Source organism: Nelusetta ayraudi, unplaced genomic scaffold, assembly GCF_046127955.1.
Source record: "Nelusetta ayraudi isolate G7.1 ecotype Tasmania unplaced genomic scaffold, CSIRO-AGI_Nayr_v1 ptg000135l, whole genome shotgun sequence".
Taxonomy (NCBI): domain Eukaryota; kingdom Metazoa; phylum Chordata; class Actinopteri; order Tetraodontiformes; family Monacanthidae; genus Nelusetta; species Nelusetta ayraudi.
The window spans coordinates 15465716-15479023 of NW_027466185.1; the positions used below are offsets into that span (position 1 = coordinate 15465716).

The 13308-nt window shown below is 40.2% G+C and overlaps 1 protein-coding gene across 1 annotated transcript; it reads left to right on the top strand.

Annotated features, from left to right (window-relative positions):
- Nucleotides 1-338: 338 nt before the first annotated feature.
- sdhaf3 (succinate dehydrogenase complex assembly factor 3) lies at nt 339-4734 on the top strand. Its single transcript, XM_076011501.1, has 2 exons — nt 339-633; nt 4264-4734. The coding sequence occupies exons 1-2, from the start codon at nt 457-459 to the stop codon at nt 4438-4440; spliced, it is 354 nt and encodes a 117-aa protein (XP_075867616.1). The 5' UTR covers nt 339-456; the 3' UTR covers nt 4441-4734.
- The last annotated feature ends 8574 nt before the right edge of the window (nt 4735-13308 follow it).

Here is a 13308-nt window from a genome sequence, read left to right on the forward strand (position 1 = left end):
TCTTATTATTTTTTTTACCATTAAAAAGTGTACCAAACTGTATAGCCAACAACATCTGAGCATGATTTTCTTTGATTTATTTTTCTCAATTAAGTATTTCTGAAGATGTCAAATCAGTGCATGGAGTTTTTTTTTTTTTTATCATGGATCTTAAACAGCAACAGCATCGTCCTTCAGCTTATTTAATACATCGCACAATGTTTTCAAAGTTTTTTGTAGCCTGAAAATAAATCTGTAATCATGTAGTAGAAATTGTTTTTGCTACTTTGCGATACCCCGCCCGCCCACCAGGAGCAGCATAAGCGCCTCTTACATAGTTTCCAAACCAGAAGAAAACGACCATTTCCGGAACAAACAAGGACGTTGAATAATATTTGGTTGAGAGTGTCCTTTTTTGAGAGACTTTTGTTATTATTACTATTTTCAGTGAATATTGACTTGACATCGTGCTCTAGCATGGCAGCTTCGGCCCACATATCCAGTGTTCGCTCTCTGTACAAAAGAATCCTGGTCCTGCATCGATTCCTGCCAATAGATCTAAAAGCCCTCGGAGACCAGTACGTGAAAGACGAGTTCAGAAGACATAAAAGTGCATCACCTGAAGAAGTGAAGAGATTCATGAAGGAATGGGAGGTAAATACTTGTTTAAAAAAAAAAAAAAAAAAACATGGCACAGCACCACAAGTTTCAATGAAATTATCAGAGAAATTGTCGTGACTCTCCTTGGAGGAATGTTCCCTCTGAGTATAATGCTCACACAAATACAACAGTATTACAGTGAAATTACATTGCAATGCATTGTAATGGGAATAATTTACCCCATATTGTGAAGGGTAAGAAGTACACTACCAGTCAAAAGTTTGGACACACTATGTAATGCAGTATTTCTTCTTTATCTTTACGACTTTCTACACTGCAGACAGATACTGAAGACATCAAACATATGAGCAAGATATATGTAATTATGCAGCAAAAAAAAAAAAAAAAAAAAACATGTTCAAAAACTATGAATATATTTTTATGAAAGGTGGCTATTTTGAAGAATTGAACTATAAAACGTGTTTGAGTTATTTGACACTGTTATTGTTTCCTACATAATTCCATGTGTGTTCATGCATAGTTTTGATGCCTTCAGTGAGAAACTGCAATGTCAATAGTAATGAATGAAAGAAAAGACATTAATTCATAGGGTGAGTCCAAACTATTGGCTGCTAGTGTATAGATTATTAGAAATGACTAATTATAAGTAACATTCAAACTCAGCATGAATTCTTCCTGAGTTGCATTTGACTAATTAGTTTCAATGTGAAGGGCAGTCAGGTTGCAGCGATTCATAGTTGTGTAATGAATCACTAGTCAAGTGCATCTTCAAACTTTTGGCTCAGCCCTGAAAAATCTAAACAAGTCCAGATTTTTTTTTAAATGTGCATATTCAGCATCTCTGTCAGAGACTGATTAATCTCCTTGCAAATGTGTATTCTTTATTTTCCCTTCTATTGGTTGGTTTCGTGCTATTCTAAGAAATTGGTCATTGGTAAGAATGACATGTTGTTGTTTTCACGACCACATGATGGCAGCCTCAGTTCAGTTAGGTGGTGCAGTTACATCATGAGCCGCATGTCATCAACGCCAAACCCCAGGAAAGCTCTAATATATGCAGGGTATTCTTTTGTTAGTTGTAGTATTATGCTGCAGTAAAAGAAAATATTTGAATGTTCCTACTTCTTAGTTCATCCCTCAGCTGAGGAGTAGAAATGTTGGGCAAAGAAATGGCAGAGTGGCCACATCCATCATGACGACTCTTCCAGAAGTTAGCGGAGTCAGGTGGAATGAGTTCAGCAACAGGAAGATAAAACCACAGTTTGAAAAAAGAAGCAAGAGAGAGCAAAGAAGAGCAAGGGGGGTGAGAGTAATGAATCAGCGACAGATGTTTGTTTTCATCTTGTTTCAGTTTGTGCTAAATGCAAGAGAGATGTGAGAGAATGATGGCACTTTGGATTTAGCTGTGTGGTGCAGAGTGGCGTGAAATACACAGAGAGCCGCTGATACGTCTTTCCCTTCTAACTTTGGCTTTCATTGGTGATGATTGAATCTGTTCTTAACAAATGCTTTGTGATTTCATCTGTCTTGTGCCAGCTTTCATGCTGCCCACTCCTGCCCACTGTTTTGGGCCAAACAAACAAACAAACAAACAAACAAAGAACTAAAATCACACTGAGCCTCCTCTCAAGGACATGCGTCTAACACATTAGTGGTGTGGGAGAGTGCATCAACTCCTCCCAGCAGCCACAGATGTTGATCTTGATGCTTGATATGCAGATGTGCTCACTTGCTGATTCTCTATTTGACTCTTTTACCACCCGAGGAGTTGCACCAACAATGTCAAACGATGAGGTAAGTAAACTCACACTGTTTGATTTATTATTCGCTTTCTTTTGGTTTAGTTATAATATCTTTATTATAACTTTAGCACCATAATTTAGGGAATTTGCAATTGTATTGCAAAGTAAATGGACCTTCCGCTGGGGAAATGGTTCAATGATTTTCTAATTTCACCAGCTAATCCACAGATAATCATGTTGTGTGACTGGTGATTGAGTTCATCAGCAAGGCTGCCACGAACGTCAGAGTGTTTTAGCTTTATGGCTGGAGCTCATTTGTGGCCACAGTCTTTACTGGATTAGATTAAACACGTGCAAGTGAGTGTCTCCCTCTCTCACTTATGTCTTTATTATAAAACAATATGAATGGTTTCATTTGCTTTGCACTATAAAAAGTATAATAAAACCATTTTTAGGATTTGATTATTTAATTTAAAGGTCCAGTGTGTACATTTTGGCTTGGTCTATCATTTTTATACTGGTAAAAGCTTAATGTGCTGACCATGAATACAATAACAAAAGTGTATTCTCCCAGTACAATAAAAGTCATTTGGTTTTCCAACCCAGAAGAGTATTATACATAGAGTGTTTGGTGTTTAGGGTGAACGTTGGCGTCCTCAAATAAACCAACCAAAGAGAAGGTGGACCAGGTATCCTGGTTTGGGTGCGCTGGCCACCGTAGTTCACTGGCAGCTTAGGAGAGGGACGGAGGGAGAGTGAAAGACACTGCGATCTAAAATGTAACCACTTGATGTTGCTCATCAGTATTTTTCTGTGTACAGACTGCAGTGATATAATGATGTTTTTATTAGGGAAGTGTAAATAGGATGTGACTAAAGAAAGGGCAGTACTAGATCAGAAGTTCCTCTCCTCTCCCCCACCACCCTGAATATTCATTATTTTTAATATATTTTTATAACTTATATGGGATATAAAAGACAAACAGCTGCATGTATTAACTGGAATATCAAAGGTGAATCATCATCAAACAAATAAAATTTGATTTATTGTTTCAGGATCACACATGGTGGAACTGCAGAGGAGGAACAGCAGCTGCTGCATCTTCTCAGCAGAATCATTTTCCTTCATTATTTTTGGAAACTACAGGGGTTACAATAAAGCACAGATTCCACTTTCACTCAAAAATATAAATTTCTGTATAAAAATCTTTTGGTGTGTTTATTTTTCAGTCTCAAATTACCAAGTGAAAAGTAACTATTTCTGAAATTTCTAAAATGTACTTTGTTTTATTTCCCTCTTTTCCTCATGTTATTGAAAATTAAATAAACCAGTGTGGTAAATGAAATGGTCTTGTTCTCTAATTTTTCTCCTTGATTATGTACAAGAGCTGAAGCCTTTATGGAAAGATAATGGTAACCATAGAACACACACCAATATGAATTTGATAGTAGTCAGAATTCATGTCAGAAAAAGCCTCTGAATGTTTCAACAGTATTCTAAATTTCGAATACTTGACTAGATTTAAAGTACTGACACATAACATGTACACATTTACCAATATTCCACATGACACCGACTACCCATATATCGTAGTTCATAGAACACATTCTCTACAGTTAGAAACAGGTAAAGGAAAAATAAATAACCTGGGGAATCAGGTTTAGAATTAAATCTAAATGAATGTGTGAAATTAGAGTGGTCCCGCATAAGGCTGTACAAATTGTTTCCATCACCACAACTAATCTGTGGAAAATATACTGCACGTTCTAATGAAAAAACAGTGTATTGCGTTGTGTGTTTGTCATTGTCACATTAGATAATGTTGGCGGTTGGGCTGAAAGCAGCAACCAATCTGACACGTTTGGTGAGCAGTTAGAGTGGGAAGACCAGATTGTGATGCAATGCAAACTTTGTCTTGCAGATTTACAAGAACACTCTGCAAAGTCAAGTGCTGCTGTCAGCTGGAAGGTCAGTCAAGTTTGGAGCCGACCTGGCAGAGGAGAAAATCAGCCATTTCCAGGAGGATCAAATCGGCCAACTGTATGAACTGATGCTGGAGTCGACTAAACCCAACACACAGTTCAACATTCAAGAATAGAATAGAGTAGGATAAATATTTATTGTGCGCCAGGGTGGAAGGTTGTCTTTGGCTCGTCACCAACACGGGAAACATCAAGAAAGACGAGGACAGCACGACGAATACAAACAGCAACACACAAGAAGGGATGAAATGCAGTGCAAGTTAAGAGCAGGCAAGAGGGCGAGAAGTGAAATGACTGGACACTTAATAATGAGTCTCAATGAGTCAGCAGTGTGTTACCTCCAAGTGCTTCAATCAAGCTGTTGCACTGAAAAATGTCATTGTATTAAAGTGCTGAGTAATGTATAGTAATATCTGTGTGATTGTGTTTCTTTTACAACACAACAGTTTCCTTCACAGATTTCATCCAGGTGGCACTCAGACCTTCTCTTTGTCCTTGTTAGTTTTTTTCCTATCTTTTGCATTAATACAATACAATGAGTTGTGTAGGGTCTTGATAAAGACACACACAGTTGTGAGTGTGTTTCCTCAATAATCAGCGATGCCTTGCTCAGCCTCACTTTAGGGTTGAATTTGTTGAAGTGAGGTTTTGAATTGAAGGTCTCATCGTTCATGCAGAAAATCTAGAGGCCATTAGCTGTTTGTTTGTGTGTGTGTGTGTGTGTGTGTGTGTGTGTGTGTGTGTGTGTGGAATGGGATCAGACAAGAAGCTAAAGCTGTATAGCTACTGATATAGTCATTGTACCCCAAATTCTTCCATAAATCTTTGCATTTTTTTTTTTACAAAAGATGAACAGTTTTCACACATTCAGCTTGATGATCAGCGAGATGAGCGATACTGAGGCTTCTTTCTGTCTGGATTTCCATTTCCTACCATTGTTTTCTTTGATTGTGATATTGTTCGACAGCTCTTGGGGAATCCATGAGGACTGTGGCATAATCAATAAATAGACTGATAACTAAATACTCAGTAAAAAATAACATTCATACAACAAGTTAATCTTGAACCAACCTCTGTGTGTCATTAAATCTGTCTGGCATTACGAGGGTGTTCCAGATCCTTCACTGTTCATCTCAGTTTCCGGATTGAACAGAATTAAAATAAATTCAAAAGGAAGATTCTGGTATCTGATATGCATCAGTGCTGATCAGAACTTTCTGAACTGTACTATGTTAAACTCGCTTCATATTTGTTTCATCTAAAGTCATAGATCTGACAGTAACAGTCCTGTTGGGTCTCACCAGGGCATTTAAGCAACATCCACGCCTGGGTTTTTCAAAAGCCATCAGATTAAACACAGCCAATAATGTAGCAAAAGCCGCAGGAAACATATTTCCAGGTGAGCAGAAAATGGAAAGCAGCAGGGGACAAAGGATGGAACACAACAGGTCTGATTTCTCCCTGGACAGCAGGTGGAAATCAATATGAAAGAAGCCACATAATGTTAGCTGAACCTGCACTAATGCCGCTCGGGCGAGAGGTTCATTGCAAAGATACCACTATCCAATATGACATAGGCAATATCATACATTATTTTATGTATATATTATTACACACACCACACACACTCACACAACAAAGTTAGAACAAAGCATCAGGTTTGAACAATTAATACTGAAACTCTACCACTGTCGCTGATCATATCAACAGTGCAGCACTTTGAAGTCACTTTGGTTCTGAGTTTTGTTCTGGGATTTCCTTAAACACATTATTGAGATCTGCAGGTGGGAAGATTCCTTCAGAAATGTCTACTGTGTATGAGTTTGGACCAAATGGATCCAAGGTAAATTCTTGCAGTTACTACTCCAGTTACTACTTGTTTAATAACTTCACAGTTCAATCATTTGTTTTGTGATCGTCTGGTTGGTCTCTCATAAGAATCGACAACAATGCTCAGTTTATTGGACCAGTTTGGGCCAGAGTTGAAGCTCACAGTGTAGTTCTAGTGGACTTCTCTAAAAATCGCCTGTGGCCTTTCACAAAACTGTGGCCTTAGTCTGTGGCCTCAGAGTCTTAATTATGATTTAAATGCTCTAGAAACTAGCTTTTGCTCAACTAGGTCCCTACAGTAAATGAATGGTAAGTATGATTCTCTATGGATTCTCCAGCCGTAGTGTCATACTGAGAGTATCGTGAGGTGTATCAATTTAGGGTCGACTAAATATGACGTCACGGATGGCCTCGGCGTGAAATGCACGGCTAAAGCTGGGTGTTTTACTGGACACTTTCACGTTATGTTACTATGTAACATGATTCAATTAATTTGATGATTATATGGTAAATCAACTGCCCTCATGTCAGATGTGATCCATAGATACAATTTGGCCAGATTTTCACACATGGCTTCGGTGTGAACTGCACGGCCCACCACTGCTAATCAGTCTGACTCAAACAACGTCACAGCCAAATGCATTTCCTGATCTCAGAAGGTTGCCCCAATCTCTGTCAAAAGCAATGCTCCCATCTAACAGGACACGCGTTGTGGCGACTTCATTGTGTGATGCAGTTAAATGATATTCTGTAACTCTATATGAACAATACTTAACACTACTGTTTTTAATTTACACAGGAAATCATTTGAGAGTTGAAGCAAACACCTGTGACAAAGCAGTGCCAGTCACAGTCCAAAATCCTTCAAAGAAACCTTTTATTCACAGAAGCAAATCAATACACAACTAGGTGAGAACAACACACGATCATGTTTGGGTTTCCGGAGGGACGAGTGTGAACACCTCTCCTAGTGCACGGCCAGTCACCTCACTGCTCTCTTTCACCGTGGGTTTGGAGGAGTGTTTGAGACATGAGGGGTGAAAATCAATATTCCACAACTGCACAATGTGAGCGGAATTCGGTTAGGAGAATCATATCCACGGAGGGCAGCTTGATAATCAATTGACATCAATTTGGAAATGAAAAGGTCTCGTTCAGTTTGGTTTTGAAGCGCCGAGAGTCAACGCATGACAATGTCACACATAAGCTGGTGCATGTGGAGGTTCCAGGTTTTAATCTTTTCTTTCAGCTGTTAAAATACTTCATAAATTGTAAACATAGCAAAAAGAATTCAGAGAAAAACTATATTGCAAAAAATGTTTTTGTCATTCTTAAATATTGATGGTGTTTAGAACACAGTAATATAAGTAAATATCAATCTTAATTATTAGATATGTTTGTAATTACTATTTTGAATAAACAACACAGTCAAAAACGCTATATTACTTTAAGTAGACAAGCAAATATATATAAATCTGGTGTCACATCCCCCAGTGAGAATCGCAGTGAGTCAGTTATTGGCTAACGCACTGTGTCATTAGTGTGAAATTAAAGGAGTAAAGCACAGCACAGGCCTGTCAATATGGTGATAGGATCAAAACTGATTAGAACAAGTTCTTGTACCTACAGTAATATTCCTTTCATACTAAACATTTGATTTCAGCAGTAACAGAACAGACAGTCTGAATATGTTCCCCTTTCTTGAGTTGATGACATAGCCACATTCTAGCAAAGGCCGTATCGGTGGTCTTGTCTCAATGAAGCCCACTTAACTCAAATAGAGTCAGACCTCGACCTGCTCATTGGAATGAAATGAAAAACATCAAATACATGGAGATAGAAGCGCGAAGACCATCTTCTTGACAACTACAGTAACTACCAAAGTTAAGGCTCCTTGTTTTGCTGTCAAACTGGTAAACTTTCAGCAAATAAGCTCAAATCGCAAACCTTAAATCTAATATATATACTGTTTAGATTTTAACACTTTCCAATCACGTTAAGAGGCTTTAACATGCTAGTAGGTCAAAGAGCTAATAGGTAGAAGAGGAAAAAACTAAAACAAAAAAAAATATTTTCTATATGTTTCTGCGGTTGTGCGTTTCTGAAGCATTTCTCCATTACCTTAAGGTTATATAACATTTCACTGGACTAAGAGCCTAGAGAAGGGCGCCCTATCTCTTCAGATTCCATCAGAGAATTTTGACATAGAAGAAGGAATGGGGGCGCTGACGTGCTGTGAGTGCTGAGTGAGCAGGAACTAAATCGTGAGTTGACTGATGCCAACAGGAAAAAAGAGCTGTCTGGGGCTAAAAATAGAACAAAAAAAGAGAGAGAAGGAGATGGAACGTCAAGGGATGTGACTATAGTTCAGAACAAGTGGATGTTGAAAGGCAATAGGTAGGAGGATTCAAAGTGTAACTTCTGTGCTTGGAGGCATGTATTCACGTAGGCAGACTGGCTAGCACATGCTAACACTGGGAATGTAGCAGCCAAATGGGGGCCAGCAGTGGTTAGCAGTGGCACTTCACACCTAGGCCATCGTGACGTGACATTTAGTCCACCCAAAATGTGTGGGCGTAGTCAGTTGTGCTCACAAATGTGGAAGTGACGAAAAATGCAATCTTTTTAAACCAATCAGGCACTCTGGCAGAGAGAGGAGAGAGTTTCAGTTCAGATCGGATCAGTGTAATCAAAGTGACAAGTTCAAAAGATGAAGACAGACGGACAAACTCAGAATAAAACCTGAAGCTGGCTGTCTCTGTCTTGGGCATAATGCGACCAAATAAAGTGTTTGGCTCAGAGACACTTTCTAAAATCTCTGTCACTTCATATTTATTCATCCACACAAATGTTTGTGTGACAGTTGACGGTCCTGTCACTGTGCCTCCAATTGATCATGCGCCGTGGCTACTTGGCCAAGGGAATTTCCCTTTGGCTGACTGGTTAGCATGCATGGCTATTCCCTGGGAGCCTGGGGTTCCAAGCCCGCCCGGGCCCTCTGCACCTTGCCACACTTGAAAAGCAAAATATTACATTTATTCTGCGTGACATCTGTAATAGTTCATGCTTGAGGTACATTATCAGTAAAACAAATTAATATTGCCATAAAATGGAAATGCATTTCACACTTTTTATGAAAGTACTACCCAACAATTAAGGAAAAAAAATGAAATATCAATATTCACTGTATTTTTTTTAATAATCTGTCTTACCTTGTCTATTGTTAAGTTTTCGTCCCTGTCCTTGGTTTCCTGCCTTTTTGCCATTGTGTGTTTTTGATAGAAATTGTTCACCCAGCCTTTGTGGCAATGAGGTAACAAGCAAGGCTCTTTGTTCAAATAGGAACAAGTACTAACTCTTCTTCGTGCTTGGGGAGCTCTGCTTTCATAGCCTTGTGTTGTGTGAGATCTTTGCACGCTGCTGATAAAAGAGACACTGACTTCAGTATTACCTGTGCGTGTGGTGAAATTGTCTTCCACTCACCCTGCTCCTTCAAGCCGGATCCCTGCTGCCATTCTTTTACTCCTGTGCACCTGGACTGGACTGGACTAAAATACTGTACATTGTATTCCCTGTTAGACACAGTCACAAGTGTTTTTTCAGCAAAAAATACGTTACGCTGTGTAAACTAAACCACTTTGTCTAAATGCATCCAAGCACGTTAGGAGATGTATTGTGTTGCAAAGACTGTCGCTGCTATTACCTTTACAGAAGTGGCCGTGTGTTGTTATTGTGGCATAAAGGTGAATGAAGTGTGATTGAAAATTTGTCAAGTTCTTCTCCTCATTTAAAAGAAGGAATGTCAAACCATCTCATCCGTCTATCCATTTAGAGTCTTGATTTGTTGGCGACCGTGACTTTCCCTTTTAAATTAAAGGGACCTTGAAGCAAGCTTCTCTTCCACCTTTTCAATATCAATCCCACACACTCACCAAACAAAAATGTTTCCCTGCGGCCTTATGTAAAGGCCACGTAGCCTTGATCCCGGCTCAAGTAAACAGAAAGATAATGAATGAGGTGCAAAAACATTCATTCAAAGGCATTTCTCTTTGTTTTCTCGTTTGGTTTCATGTTTTAAAACAGAAATAAAGAAAACATCTGTTCAGGAGCATTTTGATAATAAGCTTTCAAATTATTCAGTGAAATATTATTAAATTAATTACTAAACATCATCAGAGATGTTTGCATCAGCCTAATTGATAGCTCTCTTTTCAACTTGGACTGTTTGCTTTTGTCAGTGTCGAAACATGAAAATGCAGTTGTATTGACGGGACTTGCGCACTGGAGTCGTGATTCAGAGAGTAATTTTATTTGTCGTTTTTCCACATGTGAAACAACAACCTTACACTGCTGCCACATACCTCATGAATTTGCCATGCCAATACAATAAGGGTGGACTCACACAAGGGGCGTTTGTTTCGTACCATGCAGAAGCACGACCGCTGCTGGCCTGCGCTCACATTGTCCCAACCCCAAACGTGCTTAAGCGTGGCTGCCTGCGCTACGTGCGTCATTGCGGAGCACACATGGTTTGACGGCATCATAAATTGATGGATCAATAATCAAGCAATCAATCTACTCCCCATGTGTATCATAATCAAGCATTGTACGGAGCACTCACAGTAATAAAATAATCCAGACTTTAGGGCTGAAGCGTGCTTGGCGATGGTACGGATGGCCTTGTGTGAGTGCACCCTAATTAGAAACAGGAAACAAAGGATGAGAGTGTTTACAGACGGAGAAAGAGAGCAGTTCAGTGATGGAACCTTTACCAGACTAGGTGTACCTAGCCGCTCAACCAAGGGTACCTTTACATGGCGATTGTGGCCAGGACTTAATAATGGCTGGGAACGCTTCAGCAAGGGAAGCCCAGAGTAGCGTGTGGGACTGCAACTCTGTTGCCTGATCTCCACCCTGGAGCATCAGTGAGTGGAAGCCAAGAATGTAACTATATAGCTAAACAAGAGCGCTCCATCCCTGGTGGGGTAAATTCCATCCCTCGGCCTGGCCTCAGGAATGTACTTAACTGTGCCTGTTGGCTGTCCTGTGTTAACATGCCCCACTATGGAGGAGCCAATTACCTGGGTATCTTTTTATTACAGTTGGCGTGCTACTGTGCGGGGCAAACTTATTTGAGACATGTACTGAGGTTAAAGTTAAAGTCACAGTGATTGTTACATCCCGACGGATGCAAAATGTGTTCTCCACATTTGATCCATCGTCCCCTGAGGCAGCGGTGGGAGGCAGCGGTACTGCTCCCAGGCATCATTGGATGATCCAACCCCGCCAATTCCAACGCTGAAAACTGGGTGCCAAGCAGGGAGGCAATGGGGACCATTTTTACAGTCTTTGCTATGACCCGGTCCGAGGATCGAACCCACAACCTACCAGTCTCAGGTCTACACTCTTCTAGTGGACCACTGAGCTGATCTAGTGGTAGAGTCTAGGAGGCGGCCTGACTCAGTGCACACAGTGCCACACAGTGGCGGTGGTGTATGGTGGACTTTTTGGAGCTACACTTCCTTCTAACAGTCACCCAGCTGCCCTTTCCCAGCTGCTCTGGAGCTGCTGAGTGAGGGAGTTAGTGGGACCTGCAACCTCCAACGCTACACAAGGGCGTGAAAGCTCCTCTTCAGCTATGCTAATCCTGGTAGTTATGGGTCTACTTTTATGCCCGAAGGAGCAAAGTGGTTCCTCAAGCTGACGAAGTCTCTCCTCAAGTGCTAACGTAGCACTACACTTAATACAAATGCTACACTTGGTAATTGAGGATGAGGTAAAGCTAAGCATCTGGCATTGGGAGCAGGAAAAGACAGAGGGGGAGCGAGGAGTGCCTGGGGAGAGGTGGGAGTGAGAAGCCGTGGCTGAGACAGAGGTGATTAAACTAAACTGGTGGGAGACATGTTGTAGTAAGGAACAAAAGCGATTAATCAGAGAGCGATCGCCTTTGATAAATAAGAATTTGGTGAGTCACTCAGCAAGAGCTCGACAGTGCAGCGTGGCTGGCTGTGCTGTCGCTTCCTCGATGTTACTTCTATGTTTCCTTGTCTGCCTGTCTGCCAGTGTCTGTCTATGTGCTCACTGTGTGATTTTATTTACAGTACCAGTTTTAAAATTTCTTTGACACATTCACTTTTTAAATGTTTTCTCATTAGCAGCAAACACACAACTAATAGTTTTGACTAATGAACTCTACAAGTGTTCAAAAATAGTAATGACATTTTTGTCTTTATTTTGTTTTGTAGTTTCAAATTGCTTAATAATATACACATTAAGAGTAGTTATTATCTTTGAAGGGTGATTGGATGTTTTATTGGGACTATTACAATTTTATTAGGATTGTTTCTAAGATACAGTAAAGGACATCAATGGTGCAGGCTTTACTGTTTAACAAATTAAATTTGGGGCCTATCAGTGGTGAACCGTCAGCACTATAGCTGGGCCTTTAGAGGAGGGCCGATGTTATCTCCCAACTGGTAAACATGCAATTGAACTAGAATAGCAATTTCCGTTTTCATGATATAAAACTTGTTCCTTGTAATTAGATGTGTGCCTTCACTTAGAATAAAAGCTATATCTGGGCTACACTCTTCTACTGTAAAAGTTGGGCAGCTGTATTTAGTTATCAGATGTTTGCTGCTACCAGGAAATTAACTTTTTACGATCTGTCAACATTCAGGACTAACAACTTAGAGGGGAAATGTAGATCTAATTGCCTGTTTGATGGGAAACCGTGCCACTAGTTTACACATTCTCAATAAATGTAAACCCTGAGAAGCCAACTCATGTGGCTACTGTCAAATGTGCGGCTCAGACAGCAAACCAGCTCTTCAAAGGAAAAATAGTGGTTCAAGCATTTGCTTATACATGCCGCTGCCCTTTCCCCTGACTCTGGCTCACAGGCCTACAAAGGCCAGACAGCAAGGAAATGTAAACATGTCATTGGCATTCTTCATGTTTTACCTTGAAGTAGGGATGGCTAACTGGATGAACAATCTATTTGGAATCGTAGGGGGGTTATGCGTGCGTGCCTGGTTGTGTGTACAGATGGGGTAGAGAAGAGGCTCTTCACTCAGGTATTGACAAAAAAAATCTATTGGCTATTTAACAAAAATGAGAGAGAGACAGAGAGACAGAGAGACTAAGAGACGGAG